The sequence below is a fragment of the Abramis brama genome, assembly GCF_963993115.1.
Source record: "Abramis brama genome assembly, chromosome: 4".
In the NCBI taxonomy this organism is placed as follows: Eukaryota; Metazoa; Chordata; class Actinopteri; order Cypriniformes; family Leuciscidae; genus Abramis; species Abramis brama.
In genome coordinates this window covers 43441328-43462890 of record NC_139966.1, presented here as the reverse complement: position 1 = coordinate 43462890, position 21563 = coordinate 43441328, and the positions used below count along the sequence as shown (strand labels likewise).

Sequence of the window (21563 nt, the reverse complement as noted above, 5' to 3'; positions counted from 1 at the left end):
TGAATTAATATAATCTTGAATCTTTTTAAAGGTTATGTATTTCCCAATACGTATAATGAAGCACTGGATTGTAGAATACCGTATGTCTCACCTGTATGAGTAACTGCCGTCCAGGTCCATGTGTCCAATCACAACGCTGAGAGGAAGAGGACCACTGACACCCAGATCAGAGTGGTAGAGAAAACAGAGTGGCGACACTCCCATAGGACTCCGTTGTAAAGCTTTTTGCCGCCTACTTCCGGGGTATGCAGCCTCGTAAAGTTCCCGGAAGTTCGAAACAATTCATTCAACGCGTGGAGATTTCCATTGCTGGCCGTGGAGTAGGCTAACTTCTGAGGTAAGTTTATTAAATTACTAACAATGTTGAATGGTCCACTGTCTATATTTTATCAGAGGCCCTTTATAATGCATATACTTATCTTATTTGTATATGCAAAACTTAATTCTATATATTTTTTTTATCTTGGTAGACGACTGATTGATCCGGCTAACATTTTGTGGTTAGCTAGCGAGATTATATCTACGTTATATTTTAATGTGCAACAATTGACGTTGGAAACAAGCAGTAATGTGCTCAACAACAATTTATATAGCTAATTATAAAAAATGAACCAGTTCCCTGGAGGAGATCTATCAAATCGAAAACTAAAGGAGAAAAACAGACTTGGCCCACGGCCTAAAAAGCTTTTTTTGGCCTTTAATATGGTCGCCGTCATTAAAACATCCACACGCGATTTGCAGGAAAACCTTTGCTCATTTTCAAGAAGTTACAGTAAGAATAACATTTCTATTGTTACTAATTGTTTCAAATGAATAGTTTCTGTAATGAAACAATACATAATTACCTAACAATTCATTCTCTATATTACAGTTTAATCAAGCAAAAAATGTGTGTATCAAATTTGATACTGCAGGTTTATGGGTGCTTTATCCCTGAACTTTCATGTAACATTTCTGTAATGAAATCTACATATTTCCCACCACAATACAACCACACACTATTTTGATGATTTAATTAATGCCTGAAATGCCATCTTAAAATACATTTTGGGTATTCTTTCAATAAATCAATCCAACAGCATCCCATAAATGGCCAAGCTGCAGTGTGATTTTATTTTTTATTTTTTTATGTAAGATGGGGTGGCATTGATCATTTTCCAACATGGGAGACCTGACATATGCAAGCACTGCACCAACAATCTCTTCTCACATGTCTACTGTGAAAAGTGTAAGGTGCATCTTTGCCTGAACAAAGCCAGAAACTTTTCACAAAGTGAAATAAAAGACTGTAAAATATTTTATTTAAAAAAAAAAGAGAAACTGCCTGAAATCTTCTATAGGATCATTAAGGTTGAATAAAATGTTTATTAAACAGTGTGACTAATTTCTTCTATGAGTAGGGAAACGCATTGACCTACAATACAGCGCTTCTCTACTGATTTGTGCTCTGCTGCATGTGGTGGCGGCTGGTGCTGGCGATGGCTGCTGAAATGAGAGGAGACTGGAGGCTGTGGACGGTGTGCCGGGAATGGAGAGGCCAAATACATGGTATGGTAGGCTTGTAAGGTCGGTTTCCATTGTACTTCAAATATCATTGAAAAGTCTTAATTCTCTACATTTACAAATATGATGCCCTTTGAAATGCTAGTAAGTGATGTCACCTGTGTGAACATTACTTACATGACATAGTTTTCTGTAGCTGGACCCTGTCATTTGCAGGTTTTGACGGCTGACCATTGCCATCCATTTTTTCCTGCGCTCTTGGTCTTTGGGGAAGCCATACATTTGGTAACCCTTCTCAGAACGATTGGAGCATCCAAAAGCTGCACAGCAAACCATGGTATGACCACTGATCTATAAAATATTAGTTGTAACCAATGAACATGACACCATTGAACATCACAGAGAGTGGTTGTGATGTTCTTCAACTTCTCCTGAAATTCATAAACTTGATGACCACACACACTTTTTCTTGTTGTCTTTTTCTTGTTGTCTCACTCATTGTTTAATAAAAAAAAAAATACTATTGCATTCATTCATCCAAGCGTAATGAGTTGTTATTCTTACATATATTTGATACTTTGTGTATGGGTTAGTCTTAAAATTATCTTGGTTTGTGGTCAACTCATGCCTCATCAGAAGAAAAGGACTGGACACTAAATGCTGAATGGACTGTTGCTAGCTACTCTTAGGGTGACCACCCGCCCTGCTTTGCGTTGTCCCGCACAGCATTTTCACCCCTTGTCCCACACGCCGCATATTGAGAATATGTCCCGCATTTTCATCCGTCTATTGGTTTTTAATTATTATATTAAGAAAACGTGCATGCATTCTTTTGCCTTTTTAAGAAAGCATTTTATTTCTTCTTTTTGCAGTGTATTTTTTCACCTATAGGCTATTTAACAGCGCTTCGTCAGAAGTACAAATACAACAGCCTTTTTTAAAATCCTATACAATGGTTGAAAGGAAAGGAGTAAACACGGTCACTAGTAGGTTGTGACAGCTGTCAATCAAAATGTGGACCGGTGATTCGTTCCACGTGTTTCCTGTCAGAAAACATTAAATAAAATAATGTTAAATAATTAATAATTAATTAAATTAAACTATTTAATTCAACAGAATTTATCAACTTGTTGTGGTGGTTTTAATTCACATCCTTTCTAAAAATATGAGAGTTTTGGTTTAATATATTCTTAATATATAAGACTGTCAATGATCTAATTTCATGTTTTATATTTTATTTGTTCATTGTTTATTTTGTTGGATTTTAATTGGACTTGGTCAGATCTGTTTATAAAATAGTGATCTGCCTTTGGGCTCAGTGATGTTGAATTTAAATGACATGTCAAATAAAGACATGTTATGTTACATTGTGATGTAGGCTAATGGTGTTTTCTGGAAAGGACTAAAGAACAAAGAATTTTTATCAGCTGAAAGGCAGAATTCAAATGTTTTTATTAAGTTAGACATTATATAATAATAATAATAATAAAACTATCTTTAAAGGTAATCAGTCTGAAGGGTGCAGAAACACAGGGGTGGTTTATGTTTTAGTGTTGGTAAAATGTTCCACATCGTCCCACATTTGGTTTGTTTCATGGTGGTCACCCTAGCTACCCTGCTTTCTTAATCCCTCTCTGTTCTACCGATGCTAACACGAACGTGAAGCTTTCCCTCCAAAACGTATCTAAGTAATACTTACCGTATATAGGCTATATAGCTTTCAGTTGTCACCCTACCACTCCAAATGTAAAACTGACATTTAAAAATATGCAATAATAGTCAAACAAGGACTTGTGTATGTGTTTTATTTATATTTACCATTCAATTTCGCAATCGCTGCTGTCAGTCCCATAGAAGAACATGACAGCGCGACCTGTGTGTGGAACTTTACAGGCTTACATGAACCACGTGACCACCCCGCTAGTGAGTTCAACGAGTGTCGCAACTCTTCTCTCTCTATGGCTCTGACCCAGATGAGACACACTGCACACACCTGCATTCATGCACATATGATTTATTAATATAATCTATAAAGCTCTGTGTTATCATTACTGCACTATGCAATTCTTCACACTGAATTTCATTTTCTCACTGTATATAAGGAGCATTTGTGTTTTCTGTGATACTGGAGCAGTTCCTCAGTGTCAGTGTCTCTGTGATCTTCTGATCCTTAATGGTAACAGTAGCAGAGACTTCTGAAACTGAATAGATTATCAAAAATCTTTATGGTTATAAAAAAAATCATATTCTGACTACAAAAATGTCCTGTATAATAGTGCACATACAACTTCATTAAAAGAAAACTAACCTCCAGTATAAAGTATGTGGTCAGGAAAAGTACAGGAGCAGTTTGGGAAAACTGCAGTCAGATCAGACCCGTCACACAGATTCACACTTCCTGTGGTGAAGGAACATGAGAAGGCGGGATTTCCTGTGCTCTCCAGACTCAAGGCAAGATGTAGAGTAATCTGTGTAGGAGAGGGCAATGTTTGGTAGTCATATAAATTATTTATTAAATATATTCCCTAAATTATGAAGAAGAAGAATTCTCTGTCATCTGAAAAGAAAGCAGCTGTGTCTTAAAAGAGTTTTTTGGGATGGACACCCATGAAGTATAGTAGTAGTAGTATAGTATCTCTTTATTCAGACTCATGGTCCATCCACTATTGGAAGTATTTGAGCATTCATCTTGAGTTCATCTTGAAAAACATCATCAATTTATCACTTGCAGATCTGTTTACACACTGCTCACCATGTCCATATACATGATAATAACTTATAAGGACTGTTCTACAGTAAACCATTACCCAGCTAGAAATTTTTTGTTCTAAAAATGTTCTAAGAACATTAGCATGTATTGTTCTATAAATGTTTTCAGCGGCTAGTTTTATTTTTGTTCCCAGAATGTTCTTTTAAAAGTTTGGAGAACATTCTTTAAAAACATTATTAAAATGTTTAGTAGTAACATTCTTTTAACATTATTCTCTAACGTTATTAGAAAGTTTTCAGCGGCTAGTTTTATTTTTGTTCTTAGAATGTTCTTTTAAAAGTTTGGAGAACATTCTTTAAAAACATTTTTAAAATGTTTAGCGATAACATTCTTATAACATTATTCTCTAACGTTCTTAGAAAGTTTTCAGCGGCTAGTTTTATTTTTGTTCCCAGAATGTTCTTTTAAAAGTTTGGAGAACATTCTTTAAAAACATTATTAAAATGTTTAGTAGTAACATTCTTTTAACATTATTCTCTAACGTTCTTAGAACGTTTTCAGCGGGTAGTTTTATTTTTGTTCCCAGAATTTTTTCTTTAAATGTTTGGAGAACATTTTCTAAAAACATTATTAAAATGTTTAGTAGTAACATTTTTATAACATTATTCTCTAACGTTCTTATAATGTTTTCAGCGGGTAGTTTTATTTTTGTTCCCAGAATGTTTTTTTAAATGTTTAGAGAACATTTTTTTAAAAACATTATTAAAATGTTTAGTAATAACATTCTTATAACATTATTCTCTAACGTTCTTATAATGTTGTAAGCGGATAGTTTTATTTTTGTTCCCAGAATGTTCTTTTAAATGTTCGGATAACATTATTTAAAAACATTATTCAAATGTTTAGGTGTAACATTCTTACAACATTATTCTCTAACGTTCTTAGAAAGTTTTCAGGGGGTGTTTTTATTTTTGTTCCCAAAATGTTCTCTTAAACATAAAAAATGCTTAGCTATAACATTGTTAAAACATACAATTTTATTAATCTCTAAAATAAAACAAAAATCTAACAGGATTATGAATGGCATCCACATAAATTATTAGAAGTTCTGCGTACAGTAGATGCCCAACATTACATGAAGAACTCAGTAAAGTCCAATGTGCAATCACACGTCTTGACTGCTGTTTGCTCAGAGCGCTCATCGTCAGTCTTTGGTTGTCTTGGTTCTTGCAGAAAAAGAATAAAGTCATCTGCATTAATAGGTGTTCTACTGTTCTTCTCTTCTTGTTTTTCAGCTGCTATCCCAGTTAGCAGAATTGAGCTCCATTCTCTGTGTGCATGGTAGAGTTTTTCCTCATAGCCTATAAAAGAAGATCATGCAACAGTGTAAACAAAAATAATACAAATACATATTACATATTAAGATCACAAGCAATATTGACTTTGAAAACTTTCAAAATTAGCCAGCCTAATTATTAATCAGAAATTAATTAGATTAGTTTATTTAAAAGTATAAATATGATACCTTATGAGTATCTATTTTGTTTCTGTAATTTAAAACATATACTTAATCCATTATATACATGTTAATAACACAACTAGAGGCTAAATTATTTTAACAAACTACAAACTTGGCTTGAGAAGTGTTAACCTTGAACTCAGGTCACCTTGAGCACAGCTGCAGCATGTCACAGCACTGCCCACGATGCTTTTGCACTGCTCTGCTCACGAACAGCTCATTTTCATCACACTGTTAACCCTTGCTGTAAAATTCTGACAATATTATACCATTTTCCATTAAAACAGTAATATACCGTAGAAAATAAAAGTAGCCTACAGGAATATACTGTGAATTAACAGCGCTCAAAGTCGACACTCAGAGGCTGTTTTCCCAATCACACCCTATACCCTCATTCACTATTCCCTACATTAGTTCACTAATATAGTCCACTTGAATGAAAAGAAGTGAGTGAACTGGGACACTGATGAACACCTGATAAGCAGAATCACTGAAGGACAGAGAAACAAGAACAGAAAAAAGAGAAACACAAAAACTACAACTGACTTCCAGCAACACTGAGTGTGAAACCAGTTTACAAACCAGTTTACGATTACTTCTTTCATACATGTACAAAAGTTCTTGTTGAGAATTAACAGAGATTTAGTTATTAATAAAATTTGTTGTCACCATGATGGAGATCAGTATTTGCTTTAGTTGGTCTCTTGTCCCTGGACTTCTTACCATTTATCTCCCTTTGACTGCTGTAACAGTGAGTTTATAAAACACATTTGTTATGGCAAGAAAAAGTCAAGAGGAAGATGATCAGGTGTTTTTATTTTTTTGTGATGATGTCACAATCATCCTGGACATGCCTGATTTTCAGATTTTTTCTGTATATAGTCATTGAAATTATAGTTATCTCATATTTAGCATATATCTGTGAATCTACAAAATGAAATCAATATTTCTGTAATCAGGTCTTCTGAAAAATATTGTAATCATATAGTGCATTCAGTTTTATTTTACTCCTGCTTGACTCAGACCCACACAGACATCAACAATCAGCATATGAATCTCAACAATGGTGAAAAGTTTCATGTCGCAATGCATGCTGGGTTCCAGGATAATATAAAACTCCCAGCATGCACTGCTGCATGAATAATAATAATAATAAAAAAGAAATATTGCCACCATTGTTGAGATTCATGTGCTAAATTGTGATATCTCTGTGTTTCTAAAACACAGTGTAGCTCTGTTTCTCTGGTTATGCATCATGTGTTTAAAAAAAATGAATCATTGTAATTTATTGTTGTGGTTTCACAGTGGTGGTAATGTAACACTTTCGATTGAGGATTAAACTCTGAATAAGTGAGAATGAATTCCTTAGTGAATGAACAGGCAATATGATGATTTTGTCATCATAATCATTATAACTGCAGTCATTCATAAACTGTGTGTGCACAAGTGTGACTTGCAAAAACACAGCTCAAGCAGCAAAAGAAAAACTAATGTTTTAGCATCAGCATCCCAACTAAAGCAAGCACTGATCTCTATAACGGTAACTTCAAACCAAACATTTTCAATTAAACATCTCAATAACAACTTCTGTATGACAGAAATAAAGTCATACTGGTTAATAATAAGTGTAATAATGTGTAATGGCTGAAAGTCAGTCGTAGTTATTGTGTTTCTCTATTTTCTGTTCTTGTGTTTCTCTTTTCTTCAGTGATTCTGCTTACAATCACTTACATATTCCCTTAATTATCTCACTGCATCGTTACTTTTTACTCGTAGTGTGGATTTCCCTGAGGGGTTGAAAGGGTTAACTGTGTAAGATAAAAAAGACACACCCACAAAATGTATTTTAACAGTAATAAACTGTAAGTTATAAAACAGGTTTATACTGGCAACACTGTTGCCAGTAGTTTACTGTAAAATTATTTTTTTGGGTCACCATTGTGCAGAAGAGTAGAGCCTGTGCTTCAGTCCAGCAGAAGATCTACAAACATTGATGATATGCTGCATGTTGCTTTATTTAACAGGCGGTGACTGTGTAGTTGCTGATCCAGTGGAAATCTTTTTATGTACAATAGTTTTTTAGTGGTCTTAAATGAAAGAAGTTCACAGTAATGCTTTGCTCACATTATTAATGCATTATAAATTTTAGTTAATACATTTAAATGACAGTTGGTCAATTTAAGGCAGTCGGTTTCTGCAAGTGAAATTAGTTAACTTGAGTTTTAGTGCATTTTTACAGAAACAAACTAGATTACAGTAAAGAACTGTACAATTAACAGTATTTTACTGGCAACAGTGTTGCCAGTATTTTACTGTAAAAAAACCCGGTAAGGTCTAACAGTGCAGTTATATTGTCTATGGATTGTTACATTTCTTACAGATTTCTGCTTGTTTTAAATCAGATACAGATAAAGTAGAACTGCATTTGAATGCATTGGCGATGGAACAATTTCTAGTGTGATTTAATCATACCTGTGTATCGTCTCTTTGCTATTAGCTAAGCTGTAAGTTTTAGTTACTTCAAAAGCAGAAAGAAATATGCTATAACTTCTGTTTCTACGCAGTTTCTTATTGAGAAATCACAGGACAGTGTTGACACTAACTTTCTGTGCTCCAGTAGGTTTCTGTGTGCGCACAATCTGCATGTTAAATGTGAGCTACTGTCTGTGCATATGAAAGCTTGTTTCCGCCATGGAATACAATTTTTAAAAAAGGTAATTGCGACTCACAATTCAAACTTTTTTTTCTTAGAAGTGCGATATATAAACTCGCAATTGGCTGTTTGAAAGTCAGAATCACAGGATAAATTAGTAAAACCTGAGAAAAAAAAGCAATTCTGGCTTATTTTGTTTTTGCTGTCTTTTCTATATGAGGACATTAATGCACTTCATCAATACAGCCGCTCTACAGCAGCATTTTAGCTTCATTTGAGAAAAACTATCATCATAAAACACAGAGAGACTCAAAGGTCTACACGGCAATCCGTCAAATAAAAGTTTGGTTTAACCTTTGAAGAAAGTTTTGCTTAAATCATTACATTTTAAATATTTGGTTATAGCAATTTAATTAAACCATTAAAATGGAATCAAGAAAACAAAACAAAAAAAAACTTTTGGGAGATGCGAGAGCGAAGTAGTCCAGTGATAATTAACAGGCAGCCATGGTTAATGCAATTTGCAAAGACCCGCCCCCTTTAGTTACTGTTGCTATGTCCAACAAGCCATGGCGCTCTCACGCCACACATCATGTTGTCACGCAATGAAAAATACATTGCGGATCAAAGAAAAAACGTTGAAACGTCTAAACGCCGAGACAAGACAGAGCAGGTTACTTTTTATATGAAACAAAGTCTCAACGTTTAATTTGTGTAATTTCTGTAGAAAAAAAATAATTTTTGTAAAATAGAAATGTAAAAAATAAATACCTGTCAATCAAACTCCCTCGAAGGGTGAATTCTGAGGGGAGTAAAAAAGACAGCTCACAATTCTGATATTTTCTTGCAATTGTGTGTTCCTGCCTCACAATTCTGAGAGAAAAAAAAACAAAAAAAACGGTAATTTTACTGATGGAAACAGACAGTAAAAAAGTGGACTTCAAAGATTTCTTATTCTGTAGCTCCCTGTGGGATTTTTTTGACAAGTCCATAAAAATGCATCCATCCATGATAAAAGTACTCCACACGGCTCTGGCAGGTTAATAAAGGCGAAAGGTGAAGCGAAGTGATGCGTTCGTGTAAGAAACATATCCATATTTTAGGGCTGGGAATCGATTAAAAAAAAGTAACTGATTATTTACACAATTTGCTGTAATTAAATGCAATTAATTGCATTTCCCCCAAGCTTGTAATCATCAATATTTAAACTTAGAATAACCTAATTAAACAACACAGGAAAAAAGGAACAGAAAATAGCCCTGTATTAAAATAATATTAAACATCAATATATCAATATATTATTATTTTTCAATAATCAATCAACATAATCAATTTAACAATTTATTATTATATATTTTTTTTTTTACTAATTATCAAAATAAAACATAGTCCTACAAAGCTATTATTACAAGAGCATGTGATCAGAGCAGGTAATTTTACCATTGTTGCCAGCATGACTATACCAGCTCAGTAGGGCTATTTCACAGAAGTCTACTACTGAGAAAATTCACGTTATTTGACTTTGCTTTCCAGTGCATGATCGGTACATGATTGGAGCGTTTGGGCCGTTAACGACAGAGCAGAACACGCAGCGCAAACACGGAGCAGAACATTGAGCAAAGAGCTCAATGTTTGCTCAATGTTGTGTGTGTGTGTCAGTGCGCCGACACACACACACGGAATGGAGAGCGCGGCGCGGAAAAGACCCGCTCATGAAAGCTGCGTGAGAATAAAACCTGATCGCCGAACACGGAGGGGCGGGACGGCATATTTTGCAGCCTTTTCCGCAACAGGAAGTCATTAAAACGAGGCAAAAAAAGTGCTGCGTTAATTGCGTTATTTTTTTTTAACTCGTTATGCATCTCAAATTAATCGCAAAGATTAACGTGTTAATTCCCCCAGCCCTACCATATTTATAACTTTATCGACTTAAATAACTAGCTTCCAGCAGACAGCCATATGCAAGTCAAATTACGCCCAAAGAGTTATAGAGTCAACGCATCGATACGCATACGCGCCTGCAAGGCTACGCATCGCTACACTTCGGCCGCCATTATGCATCTATGCGTAGCAAAATGTGTCGTCCCAGTTTTTGATACGCGACGCACCATTGTATGCAATACTATGCGTTGTTGGTGGGGGCAAAACTGCAAGTTGCTTGCGTCCGACGTGTAGACTATAAGCCTCTTGTCGATGTATGACGTAGGAGTAGCATAAGCTTTGACGGCTCTCGCGGTTCAAACAAACAGGGCTAGGTAATAAATTCAAGCTCCTCCCACATTTCTCTTTATATGATTCTCTTTAATGATAATTTTTCTAAAAATCTCTGTGGAAAGAAAGTCAGATATAAATCTGGGACAGATATAAATCAGGCATGAGGGAGAAAAAAAGAGATCATTTTTATTTTGGAGTGCATTGTGCCTTTAAAATTGACTACGGTTTTATAAAATGCAGTGGATACTTACTAGTGATGGACTTGTTTCTCTGTTGGTGCCTGTTCTGCTCCGTGAACATTGTTCCAATGCTTGATCTTAAGAAAATTTAAAAAGTGTGTTAATGTGTGTTAACAGACTATTGATCTGGGTGACATAGGACCATTTTTTATGTTTTCCTTAAGTGTTAGGCTATATAAATCTGGAGAACCCTTACTAACATTAACCATGGTTTTGCTACACTAACTAAATGGTAATAAATTATTGTAATCAATCCACCATAAAAACATTGTTTCTACACTTTACTATAATAAAAACCATGGTTAATTTAGCAAAGGACCCTGGGAACATGTCCTAAAAAGTTCTCTCGTTATTTACCGGTACTCCATGTTGTTCCAAAACTGTATGAATTTATTTTGTATAACCTTAATTAAGATATCTTGAGAAATGACTTCACTGTTTTGTTTTTTTCCATAAAATGGGTTCCAATGTTGTTTTATTCCCAACATTCTTGTGTTTCACAGAAGTAAGTCATACAGGTTTGAAAATAATTTCATTTTGAAAGGACATTTATGTTATGTATAAAGACACAATGTTCTCAGTTCACTCATTGTAAAGCTCCTATGCTGAGGTTTATTTAATTTTTTTCAAAATGTTGCAAGTAAAATGTTCTAATTGTGTTAACTCGTCACATTAGAAAAACGTTTTATAAAGAACATTCAACATCTCATCTCTCAATGATATCCTCAAAACATTTTCCTAATGTGACAGAGAGAATGTTCTTCTTTTGTTTTTATGAAACACTGGGACAATGTTATATTGAGATCATTGTACAACTTTAACTTTAGCAACATTCCCAAAATATGCTCAAAATGTTGCAAGTAGAATGTTCTTCTTTTGTTATCATGAAACATTGGGACAATGTTAATGTGTGTTAACAGACTATTGATCTGGGTGACATAGGACCATTTTTTATGTTTTCCTTAAGTGTTAGGCTATATAAATCTGGAGAACCCTTACTAACATTAACCATGGTTTTGCTACACTAACTAAATGGTAATAAATTATTGTAATCAATCCACCATAAAAACATTGTTTCTACACTTTACTATAATAAAAACCATGGTTAATTTAGCAAAGGACCCTGGGAACATGTCCTAAAAAGAACAGCTCATCCAAAAAATAGAGTTCTCTCGTTATTTACTGGTAGTCCATGTTGTTCCAAAACTGTATGAATTTATTTTGTATAACCTTAATTAAGATATCTTGAGAAATGACTTCACTGTTTTGTTTTTTTCCATAAAATGGGTTCCAATGTTGTTTTATTCCCAACATTCTTGTGTTTCACAGAAGTAAGTCATACAGGTTTGAAAATAATTTCATTTTGGAAGGACATTTATGTTTGGGTCAGCTAGGCCCGTAAACTCATATCAAGAAGACAGGTAAAATATTGTCTGGAGGGTTTGGACCAGTGTGCCTTTGAGCAGAATTTACATGTTCTGCCTCTATTTCACGTGTATTTTACTATGACAATACTCACCGCAAGATCGTGTGGCTGGATAATATTTATTCCCAAAATTCCTAGATAATGGGAAACACACACATACAGCAATATTATTAGCTATTTGTATTTACTTACTAAAAGAGACATTTGCAAAAGCTTGCAAAATTTTACTCACCAGCTCAAAAACATATTATGATGATGACTCATCATTTTGACGGTAGGCCGATATCCCGCGATCAACAATATTCAAAAGCCTAGTTTTCATAGTGTGGTTCGAGTTCCTCTCTGTATAAAGACACAATGTTCTCAGTTCACTCATTGTAAAGCTCCTTTTTTTATTTTTTTTTATCAAAAACTAAGTTAGCTGACAATATTTACACATGCTTAGCCTGAAACATTGACATAATGTCGATATTGCTCTAATCGCATTTAAAATTGGCTTCTCAATTTAACACACTATGTTTTGATGTAGCAGAATGTATTTTTATATAAAATAAAGTTATTTACCTTCCGCAGATTGCAATATGTCCGTTACACGTACGTTGTTAAAATTCGTTGTCCATTTACATCCCGCAACTCGCTCAAAATAAAAATGTAACAGTACGATGCAAAATAATCCATGTTTTAAACAATGTAAAAGCCACAGAACCGAAGGAGGCTAGTACTGAAGATCCCGAGCAGCAGCAGCGCGCGCACACACACACACACACACACACACACACACTCTAACAGACGAATATTCAAACTTGACCAGTAAAAGGCGCGCATAGCTGCCATTGGCCAGATTCCTGGATGACAGTCTGAATAACCAATCATGCTCAAAACAACTCGAAGAGACAGCCAATAATGTGGTAACATTGCAATTACAGGAAAAGATGACATGTTTTAAAAGAAAGAATATGAAAAAAATGTGCACGTGCTATTTATTTAGTTGTATTTGTAAGCTGGCTGTTATATTTAATCAATTGGTTAAATGGTGTCTTCATTGCAGTGCATGATAAAAAAAAAAAACTTACAATAACATATAAATAATAATAATAAATAACATAAATAATATATACCATATATAACAAAATTATATTTACCACTGCTCTGCCAACAGCAGTTTAAAAGAGCAAACATATTATATATTAAACAGAGCAAACATTGCATATGTAGGCTATTCATATACAATTCTGTATACCTTACCTACATGAAAAAATAATGGATTGGTGTCATGGTGACATTAGAGTTACATTCATGTGACCCATAATGATCCTTTTGCACTTTAACAAAATATTGACCTTTCCTTTAGAAACACTCTTATGCCTAATAATGTCAACTTGCTTTTCACCCTGTGTGGCACAGTTACACAACCTGTTGGTTTAGGGTTAATCCTCTGTCCAACACAACACTTTGGTAACATTGGCATAATTCTATACAAGTTGCAACATATACCCCGGGTTTCACAGGCAAGGTTTAAGCCTGTAGTCCCAGACTAAAATGCACGTTTGAGCTGTTTTACCTGAAAGCAACTTGCACTGACAAATCTTAAAATATGTCAGTGCCATTGTTTTGTCTCAAGATGCACACCAGTAATGTTTCTTTTTTCTTTTTTCTAAGGCACATTTTTAAAAGCTAATTAAATGCACTAAGGCCTAATCCTGGCTTAATCTAAACTCTGTGAAACCGGGTCTGGGTTAGAAATTAAGGGTTAAGGTTAACCATAACTCTAACCCTAACCCTTGTCTACAGACTTTTATTTAACAGCATGGATAGACTCCAAGGTGTTGACTGCAGTGGTTAGGCCTTTAGCGTTGATACAGGATGAATAACTTCTCACTGTGACAGTCTGTAATGTATTTTAGCAAAGAGTGTTTGTATGGATTGTCCCTAATTAAGCTAGAGCTATTGGTGCATTCAAGTCATGTCATAAAGATCGTATTTACAAGTTGAACGCCAACACAATGATGAGAATATGAGTAGGAAGCTCAGGATTTTCTTTAACCCCGATCTTGAAGAGTTAGGGGCGTGTCAGTGGGAAACATTGTGGGATACCACTATACTTAGGTATTCAGCAGTGACAATGAAATAAGCTAATGCCTGCACAAAATATGATAGCATTAATATATAACAGTATAATATGTGATGATAAAGTTTACAGTGGCTTCATTAATTTAAAACGTTAAAAAAATTGTAAAACCTCATGAATACAAACTTCCCAGGAGGACTTAAACGCACCATATGTTCCATCGTGAACCCTGTTGGCCTGCTGTCAGACCAGCAAGCTCAATTTAACAATAATTGTGTAGTTTGATTGCTAAATGTTACATTTAAAATGTTCTAGTTTTGTTAACATGTCACATTACAAGAACATTTTTTTAAAAACACTCATCATCTCAGGTCTCAGTGATATCCTCAAAACATTTTACGAACATTGTTTTGATAATGTTCCTCCTGTTATTATGGAACATTGTGCCAATGTTTTACTGAGAACATTATATAATCTGTTATCTCAACAACATCCTCAAAACATCCTCAAAATGTTGCAAGTAAAATGTTCTAATTGTGTTAACACATAACATTACAAGAACGTTTTATAAAGAACATTCAACATCTCATCTCTCAATGATATCCTCAAAACATTTTCCTAATGTGACAGAGAGAATGTTCTTCTTTTGTTATCATGAAACATTGGGACAATGTTATATTGAGATCATTGTACAACTTTAACTTTAGCAACATTGCCAAAATATGCTCAAAATGTTGCAAGTAGAATGTTCTTCCTTTGTTTTTACGAAACATTGGGACAATGTTATATTGAGATCATTGTACAAACTTTAACTTTAGCAACATTCCCAAAATATGCTCAAAATGTTGCAAGAAGAATGTTCTTCTTTTGTTATCATGAAACATTGGGACAATGTTATATTGAGATCATTGTACAAACTTTAACTTTAGCAACATTCCCAAAATATGCTCAAAATGTTGCAAGTAGAATGTTCTTCTTTTGTTTTTATGAAACATTGGGACAATGTTATATTGAGATCATTGTACAAACTTTAACTTTAGCAACATTCCCAAAATATGCTCAAAATGTTGCAAGAAGAATGTTCTTCTTTTGTTATCATGAAACATTGGGACAATGTTATATTGAGATCATTGTACAAACTTTAACTTTAGCAACATTCCCAAAATATGCTCAAAATGTTGCAAGTAGAATGTTCTTCTTTTGTTTTTATGAAACATTGGGACAATGTTATTTTGAGATCATTGTACAAACTCTAACTTTAGCAACATTCCCAAAATATGCTCAAAATGTTGCAAGTATATGTTCTTCTTTTGTTTTCACGAAACATTGGGACAATGTTATTTTGAGATCATTGTACAAACTTTAACTTTAGCAACATTCCCAAAATATGCTCAAAATGTTGCAAGTAGAATGTTCTTCTTTTGTTTTCACGAAACATTGGGACAATGTTATATTGAGATCATTGTACAAACTTTAACTTTAGCAACATTCCCAAAATATGCTCAAAATGTTGCAAGAAGAATGTTCTTCTTTTGTTATCATGAGACATTGGGACAATGTTATATTGAGATCATTGTACAAACTTTAACTTTAGCAACATTCCCAAAATATGCTCAAAATGTTGCAAGAAGAATGTTCTTCTTTTGTTTTTATGAAACATTGGGACAATGTTATATTGAGATCATTGTACAAACTTTAACTTTAGCAACATTCCCAAAATATGCTCAAAATGTTGCAAGAAGAATGTTCTTCTTTTGTTATCATGAGACATTGGGACAATGTTATATTGAGATCATTGTACAAACTTTAACTTTAGCAACATTCCCAAAATATGCTCAAAATGTTGCAAGTAGAATGTTCTTCTTTTGTTATCATGAAACATTGGGACAATGTTATTTTGAGATCATTGTACAAACATTAACTTTAACAACATTCCCAAAATATTCTCAAAATGTTGCAAATAAAAAGTTATAATTTTGTTAACTCGTCACATTAAAAGAACGTTTTATAAAGAACAATAAACATCTCATCTCTCAATGATATCCTCAAAACATTTTCCTAATGTGACAGAAAGAACGTTCTTCTTTTGTTATGATGAAACATTAAGACAACGTTATTTTGAGATCATTGTACAAACTTTAACTTTAACAACATTCCCAAAATATTCTCAAAATGTTGCAAATAAAATGTTATAATTTTGTTAACTCGTAACATTAGAAGAACGTTTTATAAAGAACATTAAACATCTCATCTCTCAATGATATCCTCAAAACATTTTCCTAACGTGACAGAGAGAACGTTTTTCTTTTGTTATAATGAAACATAGGGACAATGATATTTTGAGATCATAGTACAACTTGTTACTTCAGAAACATTCCCAAAACATCTTTTGAATGTTGCAGTTAAAATGTTATATCTTAGTTTTCATATAACGTTATAGGAACATTTTTTAAAATGAGAAAACATCCTTAAAATGTTCGGTAAACATTACATTCAAATGTTTTCTTTAGAACATTAACCAAACTTGTAGGGAATGTTAGCAAAAGTTCTGAGAACGTTCCCTGCTAGCTGGGTAGCCATATTATTGTTAGGTGATTATGCAGCCTAGAGCAGGGGCCCGTTCTTCGTACGTTGCTTATTACATCCGAGATCAAATGACACATCCAAGATAATATCATCGTGCGAATCATGATCTGGCTAACTCGGTTCTTCGAACACACTTGCCGGATATGATTAGTATCGCTGGATTGAGTTATCTGAGATAATTGCGCATTCATGCGCTGGTTAAAAGGGGATATGTATCGATAGTAGAAACATTGATCAGCAACGCTGCTATTGGCTGCTCATCGTGGCCAAAGAGCGCGCTCAGTTTTTCTCCTCAGCACAGAGCAAGAACTAATAGTCGAAGTTTATTCGGAATTTTAATGTTTAATCAAAACGCCAGGGAACACCTCAAAGTCTGCAAAAGCCAGGAGAGAGGGCTGGCAAAAAGTAGCAGACAATTTAAATCCGTTAGAAGTGGCCATGTTAGATGTTTTGTATCACTTATTAGCCTATATTTTTGTATTTTAATAATTGCATAATTACTTTGTTCATTGTAATGTCAGAGTCACCACACTAGAACATGGGAACAAATAAAAGTGAAGTACAAAAATATTCTACATAATGGTAGGCTAATTTTTAGTTATATTATAGTCTCTTTTATAAAAGGCACTGCTAAATAAATAGTGTTTGTTTATAAAAGCAACCAAGAGAAAGGCTGAGAAAAAAATAGAAAAGATCTTAGTAGCCTACACTGTAAAATAATTTTTGCTGCATTAAATTAAGGCCGTATAGTCATTTCAACTGTCAAATCTTGAGTAATGATGAATTGCTTTGACTTGTGAAAGTGAAAATGGATAAACTTATGTTAATGTAAAAATATTTTGCCATGAGTTATTGATCACATTTTCCTGAGTGTAGTTCATTGTAATGACATTGTGTTTTCCTCGTTTGTGCACTTTTACATAATACACCAACACTTGTATCTGTTCCCAAGAAAGTGGTGGCTGAAATATGTGCAGTAAGTGGACATTTTCTAACTTTCCAAAGGAAAGAAAGTATAAGACTTTGTAATGTCCATTTGTTTCCATTGAATAAACCCTCTCAGATAACTGTCATATGGAGGAACTAGCCTACCTGCAAGTGCATAAATAACTTTACTTAATTTATACTTGTATGCTTTATGGCTGCAATATAAGTTGCAGGATTCCACATCTACAGAAAGGCCTACAGAAGAGTCTGCACAGACAGAGGAGACACAGGCCTACAGGTGGGCAGTGTATAGCCAACTTTTCCTTTTTATTTGTTGCATGAGGCATGTGTCTAATATCTCTTGTTGCAGGCACTTGACCCCTGGATTTTCTTTACAAAGAACAATTGAAATAAAACTCAAGGAACTAAGCATATTTGTCTTTTATTAAACATTTAATGAAAATTGTTTTTTTGTTGTTGTTTTTTTGGCAAATGTTGTGTAATATGGCACATGCAACAATGCCACAGGCCCTGTCAGGTGTGCAACCCTCAGACTTTTCAGACACTGAAATCTTCCCTTTAGTTAGCCAAAGTTCATTTCATTTCATTGTGTGCCCTTGTCCTGGCTAGAGCTGCATAGTAAATGGTTTGGGTCAGGGAATGGGGTCATAAAACACCTGTCTGCAGGCAGGAACATATCACCTATAAAAAATGCAGTTCTGGATCAGCATAAGTGTATGTAATACAGTGAGCTTGATATTTAATTGTGGAACTTTCCTTACCACTTTCAAATAATGTGCATGAATGTGAATCTCTGAAAATTATTAAGTCATGCACAGATCCTTGCCATTTTGCTTTCACATTTGTGATATGGAAGATTTTAGTCAACTGCCTTTTTTTATTTGATATAATATTATTAATCTGGAATATTAAGAATCACAATAGTAACTGGGCTACACATTTACATTGTGAATCCCCTTTCTGTTCACATAATCCTCTTCATTGAGGCCTTGATGGCAGTCTATGCAGAACGACCGACCACTTCATGAGCTGGGAGCTCACTGGACAGATCGCGGCTTTGGCTCAGGATAGCCGCGATCTGTTGCATCATGCCAGTCCAGCCGAACCTGTACTTCACGCCAGTCCAGCCGCGCTTGCACTTCACGCCAGTCCAGCCGAGCCTGCACTTCACGCCAGTTCAGCCGAGCCTGCACTTCACGCCAGTTCAGCCGAGCCTGCACTTCACGCCAGTCCAGCCGAGCCTGCACTTCACGCCAGTCCAGCCGAGCCTGCACTTCACGCCAGTCCAGCCGAGCCTGCACTTCAAGCCAGTCCAGCCGAGCCTGTACTTCACGCCAGTCCAGCCGAGCCCGCACTTCACGCCAGATCTGCCGAAGCTAAGGCAGTTCGCGTCATGCCCGCCGCGTCTGAGATTGAGAGCGTCATACCCGCCGAGCCTGAGCCAGTTGCTGGCCTAGAGAGGCCAGATCCAGGGTCGAGTCCAGTTCCGAGTCCAGCCGAGCCCGCACTTCACGTCAGATCTGCCGAAGCCAAGGCAGTTTGCGTAATGCCCGCCGAGCCTGAGACAGTTGTTGGCCCCGAGAGGCCAGATCCAGTTCCGAGTCCAGTTCCGAGTCCAGTTCCGAGTCGGGGGGTCGGCTGCCCTGTCGAGAAGGAGCCAGAGCCAGTCTTCGAGCAAGAGCCAGAGCCAGGCCACCCAAAGGGTCTTCACCGCCATGGCCGCCTGAAGGGTCTTCTCCGCTATGGACGCCCAAGGGTCCGACAGCTCCGCCGTGGCCATGCCCACAGCCTGCTCTACCCTGGTTCCCCGAGCAGCCAGCTCCGCCCTGGAGGCTTCTTGTCTTGGGCAACCATGCCTTCATCTGCCTCCGGGGCACCCTCCCTCCCACCCCTTTGGATGTTGTTAAGGCGCGAGGACGCGCCTTCGGGGAGGGGGGGAGTACTGTCACGTTTCCGTTCTTGTTTGGACTGTGTTGTCATTGTCTTCAATTCACCTGTCTCACCTGTGCCTTGTTAATCACCTCGTTTAGTTATCTCGTTTGTTTTGCCCCAACTGTGTCTAATTTCCCTGATCTGTTTCCTTGTGTATTTTAGCCCTGTGTGTTCCTTCAGTCTTGGTCGGTCGTTGTAGTGTCAAGGTCTGTGTGAGTGTTCATGTTATCTGTGTTTGGAAATAAACCAGATGTTTTGAAATCCTGTCTCCTCATCTTCAACCTGCAAAACCCTGACAATATCATGTATGATGTGTGAAAAGTCCCATGTGATAAAGGCAGATCACCTCTGTGTGTTCAAACACCAGCCGCAGAGAGGATCCAGAGCAGCTCTGCAGTCTTTCAGAGAGTTGTATTTATCACACTGAACCACAGACACTCTTCTGAGCTACATCAAAAACATGAGCAGAAAGAGACAAGTATGATGATAATGTAGTGTAACACACGAGTAAAGTAATTGCAATTTCTAAATTTCTAAACCTCACCTCTTTCCTTAGAGTGATGTAGATATATTTGAAATCCACTGGATCAAAGTGCATTCTGGGAAGCACTGCTCATTTATCATCAGATTTGTACAGCACTATTGGACAGCCTTGTGTAAATTTCTCATCCAAAACCAGCTAACAACAAACAGAAATACAAATCATAAATTGTGATTGTATAGTAGTTCAAATGCAGAGGTAAACAACAGATTAAATGGAGGGCAGGAATTTAGAAATGAAAACTTATTGAGAGGTGAAGGAGACCTTTATCAGTTGGCCATCACTGGTTCCTATGAACAACACAATCCAGGATCCACTTCTAACTGCTGCCACTGATGACATTGAGCTGTACTTGAACACCACAGAGAGCGGCTGAAGGTTACTACCACTCTGCAACACAAAGAACAAAAATATTATGACTTTGGTGAATAGTGAAATTAAGTTTTATCATGCAACATATTCTACATAATGCTGATTTTCCAACCTTAGAATCACATTTTTCACCAGTAGTGCAGAAACCCTTCACTTGGCCTCGAACTCTACTGATGTCATACAGAGCCAGCGCGGTGTTCTCCGGATCCTGCTGATTCTGCGCACTGAACACTCCTGCCCAAATAACACCGTTCTCTGAGGGAATAACGGTGGAGGAGACGAGCACTGGACGAGCTTTATCATTGCAGCACTCTATCGTTGCAACCTGTAGGGATTTAAAGATGTCTGACTTTTTTTTTCTTTTATTGCTGTCCATCCACAGGACGTGCACTTTCCTCTCCGAGTCAGTCTTTGCGTTAAGAAATAAGTAGGACTCTGAGGGAGAAACTCTCTGGAATCCGTCAACAAACTCCACGTCTCGGCGAGTCACGTGACGCAGGGATAAGTGATGGCAGCTTGAAACGTATGCTCCGCTGTCCTTTGGGTATATATCCTTATTATATCCTAAAATACGTTCAGATATATAGGTATTTTTCTTCTATACGTTACGTGGATCTCAAAATGTCAGAAGGTGGCAAATGTTCGTCTTCTGGCTGTAACACTGAACAAAGAAAACTTCGCTCAGCCGCACAGACACAGCTCAACATGTGCACGAGGGGAGTAACAGCTAGCAAAGAAGCCTCAGCTAGCACTGACACGGAGCCTGATCAGCCTGACATGGCTCAGATTCACGGGATGCTGAGCAAGATATTAGAGGAAACGGCGGATTTGAAAGAAATTCGTCGGTCTCTG

General features: G+C 36.1%; 2 protein-coding genes and 2 long non-coding RNA genes across 4 annotated transcripts in view; 2 read left to right on the top strand and 2 right to left on the bottom strand.

Annotated features, from left to right (window-relative positions):
- The window catches only part of LOC311082194 (uncharacterized protein), a gene marked incomplete at its 5' end in the record, with an annotated part of 77672 nt that overhangs the window by 36513 nt on the left and 19596 nt on the right, over positions 1-21563 (top strand). The gene's annotated exons all lie outside the window — the stretch shown is intronic.
- LOC311081057 lies at positions 183-2039 on the top strand. Its single transcript, XR_014605785.1, has 2 exons — positions 183-1548; positions 1720-2039. It is a non-coding gene; the product is annotated as an uncharacterized lncRNA (long non-coding RNA).
- Positions 3586-21113, bottom strand: LOC311081296 (plexin-C1-like). Its single transcript, XM_084111769.1, has 6 exons — positions 20824-21113; positions 20604-20729; positions 20343-20477; positions 20145-20245; positions 3812-3971; positions 3586-3704 (listed from the first exon to the last, which is right to left on the bottom strand). Exons 1-3 carry the CDS (start codon positions 21085-21087, stop codon positions 20412-20414), a joined length of 456 nt encoding a protein of 151 aa, XP_083967895.1. The 5' UTR covers positions 21088-21113; the 3' UTR covers positions 3586-3704; positions 3812-3971; positions 20145-20245; positions 20343-20411.
- LOC311080660 lies at positions 4329-14681 on the bottom strand. Its single transcript, XR_014605671.1, has 6 exons — positions 12829-14681; positions 12497-12606; positions 12358-12398; positions 10851-10915; positions 9157-9258; positions 4329-5574 (listed from the first exon to the last, which is right to left on the bottom strand). It is a non-coding gene; the product is annotated as an uncharacterized lncRNA (long non-coding RNA).